General features: G+C 42.3%; 1 protein-coding gene across 1 annotated transcript in view; it reads right to left on the reverse strand.

The window, feature by feature from the left end:
- Positions 1–413: 413 nt before the first annotated feature.
- Positions 414–17,829, reverse strand: part of pth3r (parathyroid hormone 3 receptor) — a 66,142-nt gene continuing 48,726 nt past the window's right edge. The window contains exons 6-13 of the mRNA XM_046368067.1: positions 16,967–17,120; positions 13,695–13,848; positions 8,584–8,644; positions 8,431–8,497; positions 8,035–8,129; positions 7,480–7,621; positions 5,970–6,011; positions 414–1,755 (exon numbers count right to left, since the gene is read on the reverse strand). Of these exons, the coding sequence (XP_046224023.1) occupies positions 1,228–1,755; positions 5,970–6,011; positions 7,480–7,621; positions 8,035–8,129; positions 8,431–8,497; positions 8,584–8,644; positions 13,695–13,848; positions 16,967–17,120 (1,243 nt within the window). The 3' untranslated portion in view covers positions 414–1,227. The remainder of the gene's footprint in view (positions 1,756–5,969; positions 6,012–7,479; positions 7,622–8,034; positions 8,130–8,430; positions 8,498–8,583; positions 8,645–13,694; positions 13,849–16,966; positions 17,121–17,829) is intronic.

A 17,829-nucleotide genomic window follows, 5' to 3' on the forward strand; every position in this document is an offset into this window, starting at 1 on the left:
TGAACCCAATTGAGTATCTCTGGAGAGAACTGAAAACAGCTGTGCAGAAACTTTCCCCACCCAACCTGACAGAGCTTGAGAGGATCTGCAGAGAAGAATGGGAGAAACTCTCCAAATACAGGTGTGCCAAGCTTGTAGCGTCATACCAAAAATATTCAAGGCTGTAATTGCTGCCAAAGGTGCTTCAACAAAGTACTGAATAAAGGGTCTGAATATTTATGCACAGCAAATGTGATATTTACGTTTGTTTTATTTTGAATACATTTGCAAAAATTGAAAACCTGAAAACCTGAAAACCTGTTTTTGCTTTGTCATTATCAGGTATTCTGTGTAGATTGATAAATAAATGAAAACACATTTAATACATTTTAGAACAAGGCTGTAAGGTAACAAAATGTGGAAAAAGTGAAGGGGTCTGAATACTTTCCGAATGCACTGTACATAGCAAGTGTGCTATCACTATCCAAAATAACAACTTCTTTACATCTGTAAAGAAGGTAAATCTGGAAAGAAGGTAAATCCTGAGCTGATATTTTACTGTTTCAGACATGTGTTTTTGTTATTTAATTAATCTATTATTGTTTTATGGTAAAGTCTATTGGGATTTTAAATGCACCAGTTTTGCTCATTGGGCGATGGGCCCCAGGTAAGGAAGTCTTCAAATGCAGCCTACTGCTGCTTATTCATTGCTGTAAAAGGTTCATTTCCACGTTTTTCTCAGATGAAAAATGTACATCTCACTACAATAGACAAATAGTGCATGAATTGTTAGGCAGACAGAGAAGAGATCAGAGAAAGCAGACAAGCAGACAGACAGGCAAATATAAAAGGAAAAACAATGGTCTGTCAAACAAATATGGCACGTGTAGAAAGGCATGCAGGACTCCACATTCCATAATGGGTGCAGCAACTCACTAGTCATTGGGTTCTTTATTACAACCACTGATACATTAAATCACCAATCATGCTACAAGTACATGTTCTATTGATAATCGTGTCGTCAGACCAGTTTACACACAATGATTCTTTAACCCCAACTAAATGTACTTAGCTAAGTCTTCAGACGTCGGCCAATCAAACAAGGGATTCAGGGGAGATTCAAATAGGTCATTGGAGATCACTTGAATGGAGCCTTGATATGGATCCATGGCAGGAATCTGGATAAGTAAAGCCATCTGATACAGTGCTGCTCCCACTGTTAGACGGCATATATCTGACAGTTCCAGTTCACAAGATGGTCTCTAGTTCCTTTAGAGACAAAGAGCAGCAGGGGTCCTCGTCTCCCAACCGCTGGGGCACAGAGACTGCAGGCTCTGTCTTGGCTCCACCACCACCCCCTTGGATCCCCTCGTTAGCAGCCCTGGGGTTCCTGGGAAAGGCACTAACACCGGCCTCAGCTCCGGCCCCCACCCCAGGCCTCCAAATAACAAGTTTCTGCCTGGGGGTCTCCGTGTTGCTGGGCACGTAACCTGGCAGGTTGGTGAGGGGGTGGAAGGAGGAGGTGAGGCGTGGCTGCCTGCTTCCCCCTCCCCCATTGCTTCCCCCAGCTCCTCCCATCCCGGGGGCCCCTGCCCCATTCAGGGACATTCCTCTGGGATTGGCCACAGTCAGACTCACGCTGTGGGTGGTGGTGTGTGACATCATGCCGCCATAGTAGCAGCTGCCCCCGCCCCCACTGCTGGTCACCCGGGTCTTCTGTTTGAGGTCCAAGGCCAGGCTCCGCCGTAGCCATGCCTTCTTTACCTCCGCCTGCACCTGGGAAGACAGGAATTAAAGTGGAACTGACAGCGTTTAAGCAACATTAAATCTTATAAAAATCTGTTACATTTTCTGACAAGCGAGCACTTAGATATTCTCGTCTTCATAAATTCATTGATTGTTTGGGAATGACAGACTAAGACAATTGTGAAAATTCTATAGCAATAAACAATGAGAAAACGGCCGTGTGTTTGGACAATTAATAGACACTGCTGTAAATAAAACCTAATAAAAACATCTGTCTCATCCGGGACCGGAGTCTACGCCGACCCGGTGCACCATAACCAATCAGAGCTACAGTAGCCCTTTATGCAAAAAAGCTATTTGCCACACAGGCCTGCCATCATTCACTTTGAACCGGACTGTGTGTTTACAGGCAGTAGTAATAGCATGACTTTAGATTATTAGAACACATTTTTTGCAAAAGCCACAAAAATATGTAAATATCACGGGAGTCTTGCATTTGGGAACTTTACAGTCCTATTGATCAAACAACCATGAAAAGGTAGGCTCTCTCTCCCTCAGTTATGCACATCAACAACAAGATCAAATACTAATAGCAAGAGCAAGATTAGCTCAAATCTAACAAGGGAACATTAGATAAACCCTCTCAAAAATGTTCAGCTAGTTGGCTATCAAAATTGCACTGATTAACGATGGGGAAAAGTAGCTTGCTCGTCCTTCTGCAGCTTGCCTGCCAATGCATGCTTGTCCCAACCCACGTTTTGACAACTGAATGGGAACTTGCCTGACCGCCCATTTGATCGATGCCAAATACATTTGATTGACAACACAGTGTGCGTTTGTAAATTGCCTCTGGTGTGTCAGAGTGCGATCTGGGTTGTTCGTAAATTCAGAGCATTGTCAGATAGTCTGTTCGTAAATTCAGAGCGCTTCGCTCTCCAAGCGTTCAGACTGCACACTTAAGTGATAATGCCCGAGAAGCCGGTGTTTGGAAGATAGATTGGCACAGGTGTTGTTTGGCCCGAGACAAACACCTGCTTCGGCATTATCGCTTTTATACAACGGGTTACCAATGTAACGGATGTGAAACGGCTAGCTTAGTTAGCGGTGTGCGCTAATAAAGGGCCGCGGCTTTTGTGGAGCGATGGGTAACGATGCTTCGTGGGTGACTGTTGTTGATGTGTGCAGAAGGTCCCTGGTTCGTGCCCGGGTATGGGCAAGGGGACGGTTTAAAATTATACTGTTACACCAACATATTCAAATAATAATTGACATATTTTCATTAAAACATTTATTTTGTTAAATGTATTCATACTATTTCATCCTTTCCACAAGATATAGTTCCGACACAAATGTAGGGTTGCTTCCCAAGCCGGCTGGTCAATCATTCTATTGGTTTGGTTGCCAGAGACGCGACCCAGTTGTTCAGTCTTTTTGTTCTGTATCTATGGACGCGACCCAGTCATTTGTTCTAAGTGTTCCATTGCCATACTGGCTGGCAACATTCTTATCCCTTGTTTGCTAGGTAGCCAACTACGGCCTTACAGTCACGTCAAGCAGTGCAGCCAGAATAACAACAGTAGCTGCATTTACATTTGTTTAAGCTGTTTTCTCGCAACATTTATTTTGATACATCCATAACAATGAGCTAAAGAGACATGATTTTGCTTGGCATTAATAGACAGTGTGCCTTTCCAAATCATGTCCAATCAATTGAATTTACCACAGGTGGACTCCAACCAAGCTGTAGAAACCTCTCAAGGATGATCAATGGAAACAGGATGCACATGAGCTCAATTTTGAGTCTCATAGCAAAGGTATTTTGTTTTTTAAAATTCTTAATACATTTGCAAATATTTCTAAAAACCTGTTATCGCTTTGTCATTATGGGTTATTGTGTGTAGATTGATGAGGAAAACAATGTATGTAATCCATTTAAGAATAAGGCTGTAAATGTAACAACATGTGGAAAAAGTAAAGAGGTCTTAATACTTTCCGAATGCACTGTATGCATTACATATGAGCCTTACATATGAAACACCTCCAAGGAAGCATCCTGATTCATCAGCCTGTGAGCATTCCAGGAATTAGAGCTCACCCACTCCATACGCACAAAAAGGTTATTTATCTCAACATTTTTTCACAAATTTGTTTTCATCCCTGTTACTGAGCATTTCTCCTTTGCCAAGATAATCCATACACCTGACAGGTGTGGCATTTCAAGAAGCTGATTTAACCGCATGATCATTACACAGGTGCACCTTGTGCTGGGACAATAAGAAAATCACTCAAATGTGCAGTTTTTTCACAGGACACAATGCCACAGATATCTCGTCTTGAGGGAGCATGCAATTGGCATGCTGACGGCAGGAATGTCCACCAGAACTGTTGCCAGATAATTTACTGTTCATGTTCATCTACCATAAGCCTCCTTCAACATCGTTTTAGAGAATTTGGCAATATGTCCAACCGATCTACAACTTCCGACCACGTGTATTGTGTCGTGTGGGAAAGAGGTTTTCTGGTGCCAACATTGTGAACAGAGCCCAACATGGTGGCAGTGGAGTTATGATATGGGCAGGCATAAGCTACGGAAAACAAACACAATTGCCTTTTATCGATGGCAATTTGAATGCACAGAGATACTGTGACGGGATCCTGAAGACATTTTATCTGCCACCATCACCTTATGTTTCAGCATGATAATGCACGGCCCCATGTGACAAGGATCTTTACACAATTCCTGGAAGCAGAAAATGTCCCAGTTCTTCCATGGCCTGCATACTCACCAGACATGTCTCCCATTGAGGATGTTTGGGCCACACAAGCTCACAGAATGGGACTGCCGAGTCCTAAAGCATGTACTGCATAAATTTTGTTTGTCCTTTGTTGAAACAATCACTACCGAGTTCCAAACGGCCTCTGGAAGACATTTCAGCACAATAACTGTTCGATGGGAGCTTCATGAAATGGGTTTCCATGGCAGAGCAGCAACACACAAGCCTAAGATCAACATTCGCAATGCCAAGCGTCGGTTGGAGTGGTGTAAAGCTCGCCGCCATTGGACTATGGAGCAGTGGAAACATCTTCTCTGGAGTGATGAATCACGCTTCACCATCTGGCAGTCCGACGAACAAATCTGGGTTTGGCAGATGCCAGGAGAACGCTACCTGCCCGAATGAATAGTGCAAACTGTAAAGTTTAGTGGTTCGGGCTAGGAGCCTTAGTTCCGTGAAGGGAAATCTTAACGCTACAGCATACAATGACATTCGAGAGACGATTCTATGCTTCCAACTCTGTGGCAACAGTTTGGGGAAGCCCCTTTCCTGTTTCATCATAACAATACCCCAGTGCACAAAGCGAGGTCCATGCAGAAATGGTGTGTCGAGATTGGTATGGAAGGACTTGACTGGTCTGTACAGAGCCCTGACCTCAACCCCACCGAACACCTTTGGGATGAATTGGAATGCCAACTGCGAGCCAGGCCTAATCACTAATGCTCTTGTGGCTGAACGGAAGGGAGTCCCTGCAGCAATGTTCCAACAGCTAGTGGAAAGCCTTTCCAAAAGAATGGAGGCTGCTGAAGCAGCAAAGGGGGGACCAACTCCATATTAATGCCCCTGATTTTGGAATGAGATGTTCGACGATCAGGTGTCCACATACTTTTGGTCAAGTAGTGTATCTGTGACCAACAGATGCAAATCTGTGTTTCCAGTCCTGTGAAATCCATAGATTAGGGCCCAATTTATTTATTTACATTTCCTTATATGAACTGTAACTCAGTAAAATCTTGGAAATTGTTGCATGTTGTGTTTATATATTTGTTTAGGATATTTATACACAGTTATGCACACTAACAACCAATATAGGTAACAAGCTACTTAGCTAACTAGCTAGCTCACAAGACTAGCCAAGTTAGCTGCGTTATTCCTTGCATGCGATTGGCTGTAGTCTTTGGGGCACGCAGCCAGGGAGACAATTGCCTGTCAAGCATTGCTCAGGGCTTAAAACATCAGCGCAGCCACAGCGCTCCTTGATTAAGTGATTGTTGTGCATCTGAACAAATGATTAGATGATGTGTGTAACTTTTGATTACATCTTGATCTCGACAAAAACAAGTTTTGTTATGTAGTGATTATGAGATAAGTCGTGACCTCGACATAACGAGAGATTTTTTTATTTTTATTCATATCTCCTCTATGGACTTCCGTAGATATTCAAAATGAGGTAGATAGTTCTGCATTTACCTCCCCATTGCAGAAACAGTAGATGAATGCCACAAAGAATCCCTGAAAGGACAAAAGGGAAAAAGGTCAAGTTTAGATAAAGGAAATACATTTAGTGCTGTTCGACATTTATGAACAGATTTTTAGGATATAACATAAATCTGTCATTAATAGTCATCAACAGTTGATGGACAATATAGCCTGCATAAATTTGGCAGATTAGCCTTTTTTCGTCATGAATTTTGTTCTGGAGGCAGCTCTGCAGAGTGGTTTCTAACTGACACAGCCACACAAAAAACACACTGCTAATCATAATGCCTAACCCTAACCCTTCTTTACGGCTAGGCCCATTTTTTCTCAATTTCCGCCTGAATGACGTGCCCAAAGTAAACTGCCTGTTCGCCAGGCCCTGAAGCCAGGATATGCATATAATTGGTACCATTGAAAAGAAAACACCTTGAATTTTGAAGAAATATTAAAATATTATTGGAGAAAATAACACAATAGATATGGTAGAAGAAAATCCAAAGAAAAACCAACCAGAATTTTTTTTGAGAGCGAGACCATCCTCCTAGAATGGCAAGTATAAGGTCATATTGAAAATTAGCTACCTGAATGCAATTCCTATGGTCTCCACAGGGTGTCAGCAGTCTATTTTCAATGTTTCAGGCTTGTAACTTTAAAAATATCAGTTTTAGTACCGGAACACAGTCTTGGAAATGCGTGTTTGCGTGTGCCATGAAGACAGGACGCACCTGCTAAAATCGGTCACCTATTGAACATACTTCTTTCTGTAAGAAATCTTATAGTTTGATTACATTTTAGGCAATCTGAGGAGTAAATAGAAACATATTTTCACTTGTTGAAACAAATATTATATTTTCGGATTCCTTTCTCTGCATGTGTAAGTGGATTACTGAAATCGATGGTGCTAACTAAACAGACTTTTTGGGATATAAAGAAGGATTTTATCTAACAAAATGACACTACATGTTATAGCTGGAACCCTTTGGATGACAAATCAGAGGAAGATTTTCAAAAAGTAAGTGAATATTTAATCGCTATTTGTGAATTTATGAAACGTGTGCTGGTGGAAAAATATTTTGATGTGGGACGCCATCTTCAAACAATCGCGTGACATGTTTTTGCTGTAATAGCTATTGTAAATCTGACAGTGCAGTTAAAATAACAAGAATGTAAGCTTTCAACCGATATAAGACACTTATATGTACCTACATGTTTATACCCATAACTTATGATTATTTATTTGAATTGCGCGCCCTTCAGTTTCACAGGAAGCGGGACGCCTATCCCAAAATTAAATTAAGACTAAAAATCAAATGTTTGTTTTCATACATTTTTACAATATAGCCAATTGTTACTTTTCAGCTGCCCTATCTATGGGGAAATCACTCAGTTCTGCCTCCAGGGCAAGACTCATGACAATAAACGTCAACCTCAAAACACGATCAAAACACTAAAAAATATATGTTTTTCTCTCAGGGAGTATTTGCCCTTTGGGGTGTCTGACCTGGGAAGAGTTGAAGAACATCTCGTAGTGCATCTGCACCTGCCACAACAGGCCCGTCACCTCAGTGTAGGGTAGAGCCATAAACACCATATAGTGTACTCCAAACAAGGGCATCAGGACAAGGGTGGATTTCAACAGCTTCCTGTGGACAGTAGGAGACACAATTTTACAGATAATATTATAGCAGTCTAATATGCTATTTATCTATGTTTGAATAAAGTGGCCTTGATTTAGAGAAACGTGAAGCTATGTAAGACAACGTAGGATTTACCATCAAAATACAGCCATTGTATTCCCATACCATGCATGGTGATTTCTGATTTCAAATTATATTTTTCAAAACACAAATTTACAGTCCCATGTCATGCAATCGGGAAAAACTAGCCGAGGCTCTATCGCAAGTGAAGAAATTGTGGGTTGTATCATATGCATAAAGAATGTATGCATTAATTGATCCATGCTACTACTAGTACTGTTTATTACAAGTGCATTACTAGTTTACTACTAGTCTATTGTCAGTTTTTTACTGTTTATTAGTCTAATGCAGCCCCCCACCTGTACTGTTGACGGGGGTCCAGTTTGCCTGTGTTGGTCTCCCACAGCTTAGAGGCCAACACTCGTATGATGTTGAGGAACAGGAAGAAGTTCACCTGTAGGAAGAGTTAGAAATACATGTAAGGTGTCCATATTAAGACAGCCTCAGAGTCACAAGGAGTTGGTGTGTAACAGTCACTCTGACTCCGGACACCGTATTCATGGTATGAAGTTGAAGATCAGTTGGAAAGCGGAGACATCCAATAAATAGTACCTTTCAGCGTTTGAGTTGATTTGGATTGTGTCAAATACAATGTTTGATGTGAAATCAAGGATGCTATCAAACAATAAAAAAGGGACAAGAGACCAATGCTTGTGAAGTGCATGAGTCTAGGTGAAAAGGAAATATTTGCTTACTACAATGGCTGCAAGAATTGGGACTTGATAGATCCACTTCAGATTTCCCGCACTGATGTCCCAGCACCTGCAAATGTGTATAGAATAGCTGCTGTTAAGTGTGATTATTCACTTCATTGTGATGTACACACAATTATGTATAAAGGGACTCACTGAGTGTCTGCCAGTGATGCTCGCGCACTGACCCAAATGGACACAAACACTGCAGGGACACCTATGAGAGAGGGAGGGAAAGCGGTAGGTGGGGGAAATAGATTCATGTTGAATAATGTTGCATTCCCATCTGGGCTATTTTACATACACAACAAAGGTATCTTTCCAGGGGGTCTTTTCCAGCGGCGGAAAAAGTACCCAATTGTCATACTTGAGTAAACGGAAAAACACTTTAAAAGAAAATGACTCAAGTAAAAGTAAAAGTCACCCAGTAAAATCCTACCTGAGTAAAAGTCTAAAAGTATTTGGTTTTAAATATACTTAAGTATTGAAAGTAAATGGAATTGATAAAATATACTTAAGTGTCAAAAGTAAAAAATAATTTAAAATTCCTTATATTAAACAAACCAGACTGCACCATTTGTTTTGTTTAATTTACGGACAGCAAGGGGCATGCTCCAACACTCAGACATAATTAGCAAACAAAGCACGTGTTTAGTGAGTCCACCAGATATTTTTGTTATTTTTTATTTAACCTTTATTTAACTAGGCAAAAGATCAGAGGCAGTAGAGATGGCAAAGGATGTTCTCTTGATAAGTGTGTGAATTAGACTATCTTCCTGTCCTGCAAAGCATTCTGTCACGCCTTGGTCATTGTATCTTGTGTTTTTGTTATATGTTTGGGTAGGCCAGGGTGTGACATGGGTTTATATGTTGTTATTTCGTATTGGGTTTGTATTAATTGGGAGTGTGTATTATTAGGGGTGTGTCTAGTTAGGCTTGGCTGCCTGAGGCGATTCCTAATTGGAGTCAGCTGATTCTAGTTGTCTCGGATTGGGAACCGTATTTAGGTAGCTTGAGTGCGTGTTGTATTTCGTGGGTGATTGTACCTGTCTTAGTGTTAGTCACCAGATAGGCTGTATTAGTTTCATTCGTTTGTTGTTTTCTTCTTCCGTTATTTCATGTACCGTATTAGGTTCATTAAAAGTCATGAGTAACCTACACGCTGCATTTCGGTCTGACTTTCTACAAACAACAGACGAGGATCATTACACATTCCAAATGTAACAAGTACTTTTGGGTGTCAGGGAAATGTGTGAAGTAAAAAGTACATAATTGTCTTTAGGAATGTAGTGAAGTAAAAGTAGTTAAAAATATGAATAGTAAAGTTCAGTACAGATACCTAAAAAAAACTACTTCAGTAGTACTTTCAAGTATTTTTTTACTCAAGTACTTTACATCTCTGGTCTTTTCCTGCAGGTGCACTACTCACGTAATCTGATCTCGCAACACATGGAGGAGTGTTTAAAGAGGCAATCTGTGGCTGCTTTTAAACCCGTTTTGGGATTTTTAGATGAATGATATATACCCAGTGGCGACCAGTCATTCAGAGCAGTTGTTTTGAGCCCCACATTTGAGCATTAACGTGTTTTGCATGTTCTTTTGGCATTAATACATGTCACATATCAGTTTACAAACAATGTCAAAAATAATATTTACATTTACATTTACATTTAAGTCATTTAGCAGACGCTCTTATCCAGAGCGACTTACAAATTGGTGCATTCACCTTATGACATCCAGTGGAACAGCCACTTTACAATAGTGCATCTAAATATTTTAAGGGGGGAGGGGGTGAGAAGGATTACTTTATCCTATCCTAAGTATTCCTTAAAGAGGTGGGGTTTCAGGTGTCTCCGGAAGGTGGTGATTGACTCCGCTGTCCTGGCGTCGTGAGGGAGTTTGTTCCACCATTGGGGAGCCAGAGCAGCGAACAGTTTTGACTGGGCTGAGCGGGAACTGTACTTCCTCAGTGGTAGGGAGACGAGCAGGCCAGAGGTGGATGAACGCAGTGCCCTTATTTGGGTGTAGGGCCTGATCAGAGCCTGGAGGTACTGAGGTGCCGTTCCCCTCACAGCTCCGTAGGCAAGCACCATGGTCTTGTAGCGGATGCGAGCTTCAACTGGAAGCCAGTGGAGAGAGCGGAGGAGCGGGGTGACGTGAGAGAACTTGGGAAGGTTGAACACTAGACGGGCTGCGGCGTTCTGGATGAGTTGTAGGGGTTTAATGGCACAGGCAGGGAGCCCAGCCAACAGCGAGTTGCAGTAATCCAGACGGGAGATGACAAGTGCCTGGATTAGGACCTGCGCCGCTTCCTGTGTGAGGCAGGGTCGTACTCTGCGGATGTTGTAGAGCATGAACCTACAGGAACGTGCCACCGTCTTGATGTTAGTTGAGAACGACAGGGTGTTGTCCAGGATCACACCAAGGTTCTTAGCGCTCTGGGAGGAGGACACAATGGAGTTGTCAACCGTGATGGCGAGATCATGGAACGGGCAGTCCTTCCCCGGGAGGAAGAGCAGCTCCGTCTTGCCGAAGTTCAGCTTGAGGTGGTGATCCGTCATCCACACTGATATGTCTGCCAGACATGCAGAGATGCGATTCGCCACCTGGTCATCAGAAGGGGGAAAGGAGAAGATTAATTGTGTGTCGTCTGCATAGCAATGATAGGAGAGACCATGTGAGGTTATGACAGAGCCAAGTGACTTGGTGTATAGCGAGAATAGGAGAGGGCCTAGAACAGAGCCCTGGGGACACCAGTGGTGAGAGCGCGTGGTGAGGAGACAGATTCTCGCCACGCCACCTGGTAGGAGCGACCTGTCAGGTAGGACGCAATCCAAGCGTGGGCCGCGCCAGAGATGCCCAACTCGGAGAGGGTGGAGAGGAGGATCTGATGGTTCACAGTATCGAAGGCAGCCGATAGGTCTAGAAGGATGAGAGCAGAGGAGAGAGAGTTAGCTTTAGCGGTGCGGAGCGCCTCCGTGATACAGAGAAGAGCAGTCTCAGTTGAATGACTAGTCTTGAAACCTGACTGATTTGGATCAAGCAGGTCATTCTGAGAGAGATAGCGGGAGAGCTGACCAAGGACGGCACGTTCAAGAGTTTTGGAGAGAAAAGAAAGAAGGGATACTGGTCTGTAGTTGTTAACATCGGAGTAATATATATCATTGAGTTAATAAAGCTGCATACAAACAGGGTCTCGTTTTTGATTTCTTGAGTAAGCCAGCTCCAAAATGCAGGTGTTTCAGTCTAGCGCAGTGCTTTCTTTGGTGGTGGGGCAGGCCAGCAGAAAATGTTGCACTGTGATTGGCTCAGTGTTCTGTCACTGGGGACTTCACTTCACTGCCAAGTGTAAGAGCAGACCCTTCTAGCCCTTCGGCTGCTGCCATGGAAGTGCCCATCAAAGAAGGCTCAAGGTCATTGGCCACAGATAAAATTACGTCAAATCACGTTATATGTACAGTAGCTTTGATTGGACTGATCATGTCAACATCATACTTTCACAATTTTAGCGAGCAGTCATCATCATGAATCAAGTCGACAATCTACTGGCAAATCCTTTTTAATCCTTGTCATATGAAGAGAAATAATGAAGAGAAATTATAGATACATACATATCGGTGCTCATCGGCCATTGGACATTAACATTTCACAAGTTGGAAATCGCAAATTCAACAATTTGGAAGGAATCAGTGACAGTGGCTCTGTGATCCCAAATCTGGGATTAAGGGGTTATTTTCCAAGTTTATAATGATAAAGATCTAACATTGGCCATGCTATCAATGAAGCATGATTTGTGCCGCGCTCAGAACAACTGTTAACTCAAAGGACTACCACACCCCCTTCCTGTTCAAGTGAGCCGAGCACAACAATGTGAGTCCAAAAATATATTGTTTGTTGCTTCATAAATGATGTAATGTGCCAGGGAGTTATGTATACTGTAACTAAGAAAGTAATGCTAAGTGTATGTTGTGTAGTAAGATGTTAGTAGCCCACTGTTCTGACTGTTCTACTGTAGTCTACAACCTGTATTAGAGAAATGTAATCATCAAATATTGTAAGAGCTTTCATTGTCTGCTTATATGCCCCCTTTATTTATCCTACGGTTCTAACTTGGTGTACAGGGAGAGCACTGTAAGAACGGCCCATGTTCTGAATTCTGTTATTGTACATTTCAGAAGTGCTAAACAGGTAGTTATATTGACAAATAAACAGTCCTAGCTCGGTCGTTGTCTTAATCGAAATTATGGATTGCCTCTTATCCACTTGTCGTCCCCTTATGCCATAGTTTGTACATCTCAATTGTCATTAGAAACCACATTTGTTTAAGCAAGTCAGCCATATCAGCTATGTTTTTTTAAAGACAGTAAATGAGGCTGAATGAACTGTTTTGCTGCCAGACAAGGCTCCGCTGTTAGCCAGGTGTAACAGTGGTAAGATGTTGGGACTGCTGTTGGAACAGCTTTATGTAGACCCTAACCGTTTTTGGGCACCGTTTTCCACTGTTATAGTGCAATGAATATATAGTTTAGTGGCTTTGCTGACATGCATTCCACTTTCTTTTTTTTTGCCCACCAACATTTACATGCTAAAATCACCCACTGTATATACCCATTGATTTTTGAAGAATATCACTAATAAATGCCTCATTAGTTTAGTTCAACTGTCATTCCCCGTCAGATCCCAACATATACAGTAAGCTTGCTTTACCATTTTTTTTGTATACAATGTAAATGTGAACAAACACTGTATTGCCTCAAGACATGACTCAAACTATAATTTTGAAATCATGGACGGCCAGGCCTTAGTATGGCCTGTCCCTGCAGCCTTAGCTCTGTCTATGATTTTGAGAGTGGTTACATTTCTCCAGCACCATCCCCAGCAGTTTACTGAAACAGTGATGGGGTGCACGCTTCGTTATTGTTTTATACTGCAGATTGCCACTTTAACGCCCCAGGAACCCAATTCATACGATAAATCAATCTTATGAAATGGCTGCAAAAAAGACAACTTGAAAAGTCAATGAGCTGAATCACTGGTCTACACTCTTAGAAAAAAAAGGTACCATTAAACCTTAAAGGATACTTTGGCTATCCCTGGAGAACCATTTTATGGTTCCATAGTAGAACCCTTTTTGGTTCTAGAACCTTTTTAGGTTCAAGGTAAAAACCGTTTCATCATAAAGAGTTTTTTGAGGGTACCTCGTTAGGTAAAATGGTCCTACCTGGAACCAGAAAGTTGTATCCTGCAGGGTGTGTAGAAAAACTCACCCCAGCCGATGATGGTGAGCGCCCACAGGTAGTTCTTGTCTGAGAGGAAGGCCATGAAGATGAGGCTGTGCAGGTACAGCCCCTCCACCAGGATCCAGTAGTGATTGGTCGCCAGGAAATACAGGAAGAGAGTAACGGCCACCTTACAGCCCACCTATAGGGTGCCAGAGAGAAGAGAGGTGTCATGTTCATATTGTTTATAAGGGACTTGGGACATTCAACATATCATCAGATAATGGTTCCAATGGATCAATGGGTTAGAGCAGGTGGGGCAAACTACGGTTTCAATCCGTAGCTTAAACTACATATAAAGTATGTCGAAATTATAATGGACCTATATATTTTCCAATAACTGCCCTTTTTCTGGCCCCCTGGGATAGAGCACGGTGTAAGGAACATCGAATTGTGGGATTGAATCCCGCATGGGCCACATATACTGAATGTTTGTGTCACTGTCAATGTTGACATTTCTGTAATTAACTTTGGATAAAATCCTCTGCTAAATGAATATCTTATTTTTACTTGACATTTTCAGAGACATCAAGACTTGCGAGGAGTTTCATTACAGGGCCTATCAACAAGGGAACTTGAACACAAAAACCAACATCTCTAGTTGAAAACTGTGTCATCGATATTGGTCAGAAACATTTATTCCAGTGCCAAAACTGACAAAAAAGTGTAAGTAGGATAACGTTGGTCATGAAGTCAATATATTCCAATATATTTTGTGAGATTAGTGTAAATGCAACGACTTACATGAGGGCAGGGTTTTGATTTGGATCATTCCCACTTGCCCACTAACACAGGATGGTAACGCCTAGGGAGAATTGTCATGCACAGAGTTTGCACACTATCCAATCGTATGGCAGAACCTACAGACAGTGAGACAGACCTGCCCACATTACGCAGCGCCTCAGACTTGTTTAGATAAGACAACACATTGCCAATGTTATGTTAAAAGAACACTTGGTCCCTAAGCTCGTGATGGAGTGGCCACTGCTGATGTGTTTGATGGTGATCACTCAAGTCTCCCACTGTTTTAGGAAAAATGAGAATTGAGACAATGCGCATCCCAACTGCCACTTGTCAATATTTCTAAATTCAAAACCTATTGGCGAGCATCCAATTTGGTTATAAATGCCCTCAAATTAAAGCTGAAAGTCTGCACTTTCAGCTCATATTCATTATTTAATTTCAACTCCAATATGCTGTGGTAGAAAAAAATAATAATAACTTGGTCAATGTCCAAATATTTATGGACTTGACTGTATACAGGGGGAAACAAGTCAATGTGCGGGGTACAGGTTAGTCGAGGTAATTTGTACATGTAGTCAAGGGTAAAGTGACTGTGTCGATAATAAACAGCAAGTAGCAGCAGTGTAAAAAACAAAGAGGGGGGGGGGTGTCAATGCAAATAGCCTGGGTAGCCATTTGATTAAATGTTCAGCAGTCTTATGGCTTGGGGGTAGAAGGTGTTAAGGAGCCTTTTGGACCTAGACTTGGCACTCTGGTACCGCTTGCCATGCTGTGGCAGAGAGAACAGTCTACGACTTGGGTGGCTGGAGTCTTTGACAATTTTTTTGTCCTTCCTCTGACACCCCGCCTAGTATATACAGTAGGGCAAAAAAGTATTTAGTCAGCCAGCAATTGTGCAAGTTCTCCCACTTAAAAATATGAGAGGCCTGTAATTTTCATCATAGGTACACTTCAACTATGACAGACAAAATGAGACAATTTTTTTCCAGAAAATCCAAATACTTATTTTCCACCATAATTTGCAAATAAAATTAATTAAAAATCCTATAATGTGATTTTCTGGATTTTTTTTCCAATTTTGTCTGTCATAGTTGAAGTGTACCTATGATGAAAATGACAGGCCTCTCTCATCTTTTTAAGTGGGAGAACTTGCACAATTGGTGGGTGACTAAATACTTTTTTGCCCCACTGTAGGTCCTGGATGGCAGGAAGCTTTGCCCCAGTGATGTACTGGGCAGTACGCACTACCCTCTGTAGCGCCTTACAGGATGCCGAGCAGTTGCCATACCAGATGGTGATGCAACCAGTCAGGATGCTCTCGAAGGTGCAGCTGTACAACTTTTTTAGGATCTGGGGACCCATGCCAAATCTTTTCAGTCTCCTGAAGGGAAAAGGTGTTGTCGTGCCCTCTTCAAGACATTCTTGGTGTGTTTTGACCATGATAGTTTGTTGGTGATGTGGACACCAAGGAATTTGAAACTGTCGCCCACTCCACTATAGCCCAGTCGATGTGAATGGGGTCGTGTTCAGCCCTCCTTTTCCTGTAGGCCACGATCATCTCCTTTGTCTTGCTCATGTTGAGGGAGAGGTTGTTGTCCTGGCACCACACATAAAAGGCATTTAGCTCATCTGGTAGGCTCGTGTCACTGGGCAGCTTGCGGCTGGGTTTCCCTTTGTAGTCCGTAATAGTTTGAAAGCCCTGTCACATCCAACGAGTGTCAGAGCCGGTGAAGTAGGATTCGATCTTAGTCCTGTATTGACGCTTTGACAGTTTGATGGTTCGTCTGAGGGTATAGCAGGATATCTTATAAGCGTCTGGATTAGTGTCTCGCTACTTGAAAGCGGCAGCTCTAACCTTTAGCTCGGTGTGGAATTTGCCTGTAATCCATAGCTTCTGGTTGGGATATGTACGTACAGTCACTGTGGGGACCACATCATTGATGCACTTATTGATGAAGTCAGTGACGGAGGTGGTATACTTCTCAATGCCATTGCATGAATCGCGGAACATTTTTCAGTCTTTGCTAGCAAAACAGTCCTGTAGCGTAGCATCCGTGTCATCTGACCATTTCATATTGAGTGAGTCACTGGTACTTCTTGCTTTAGTTTTTGCTTTTAAGCAGGAATCGGGAGGATAGAATTATGTTCAGATTTTCAAAAAGGAGGGCGAGGGAGAGCTTTGTACGCATCTGTGTGGAGTAAAGGTGGTCTATTGTGATTCAAGAGGGACAAACAACAATAGCAAACATAACACACCCACATTGAACCGCATTTCTTAATAAGCAGCAGAAAAGCCACGGGAAAAGTTCAGCCACACGAAGAAGAATTCTATGTAGCTTCCTCCTATATGTGCAGGTGTGGGGGTACTAATTATATCTTACTGTTTACTGTTGTTTGTTTCCTGCTGTGATTTTATATGTGGTTTATGTATGTGTGAGCTGTGGGAAGATGTTCCTCGTGTAGGACAATAAACTTTAATCTAATCTAATTTTAGTCAGTACAGAAGTGCACAGTACCATATGGGGTCTCTCTGCCAATTCCTCTGCTTCAGTCTTTCCGTCGTCAGACATGGCATAGAGGACAGCATCCTTCACAAAGATACTGATGGCCCGAAACACAAAGGAGGTGAAGAGGTGAATGTGGATGTAGTTCCGTGTACAGTGGAGACGCCTGGAGGGAAGAGAGAGAGCGGGAGATAGTAATGTTTGCAATGCTTCTTTCACTAAATCAAACAACAGCTCAAATAAACTTTTGTCATAGTAACCATCCAGAACATGTGAAACAAACAAGAAAAAGAATCATACAAAACCACCCACTGAAGACACATCAGATCTCATCTGTCTGATAACATTGTTGAGCAGTAATTCCAGTGCAGATTACAATAGGTTCAGAGACCCCAACAGCTACCTATGAGGCCTACACTTGCCACATGCTCATCACATGAAAAACAGATAGGTATCTTAGTGTGCATTGTTAAATTATGAGCCTACTTGGTTCAGCCACAGAAAAAGTCAGCAACCTTCCCGCTAGCCATGATTGGCTGAGATAATGAGTGGGCTGGACATCCCAAGAGATGAGTTTGGATTGGTCTACCATGCAGCGCGCGCTTCTGTCTATTTGAGCTGGTCAGCATTTGTTGGTAATCCTGTCTAACGTGGCTTTTTTATGTATCACGTAGTAAAACTGCATAAGTGTTGCTCTCCACTTTCTGGAGAACCTGAGTTCAGTGGAATTAGAGTATGCTAGCTAAGGAGATGGAGAAAACACCTGTCTCCGGATTACATCTTCAACTAAGGACAACCATGGCACCCGTGAAAGGAGACGCGTCCATCTATGATGTACACAGGGAAGAAAGTAGTTTCATTTCAAGTAAAAGTGT

Source organism: Oncorhynchus gorbuscha, linkage group LG11 (assembly GCF_021184085.1).
Source record: "Oncorhynchus gorbuscha isolate QuinsamMale2020 ecotype Even-year linkage group LG11, OgorEven_v1.0, whole genome shotgun sequence".
Lineage (NCBI taxonomy): Eukaryota > Metazoa > Chordata > Actinopteri > Salmoniformes > Salmonidae > Oncorhynchus > Oncorhynchus gorbuscha.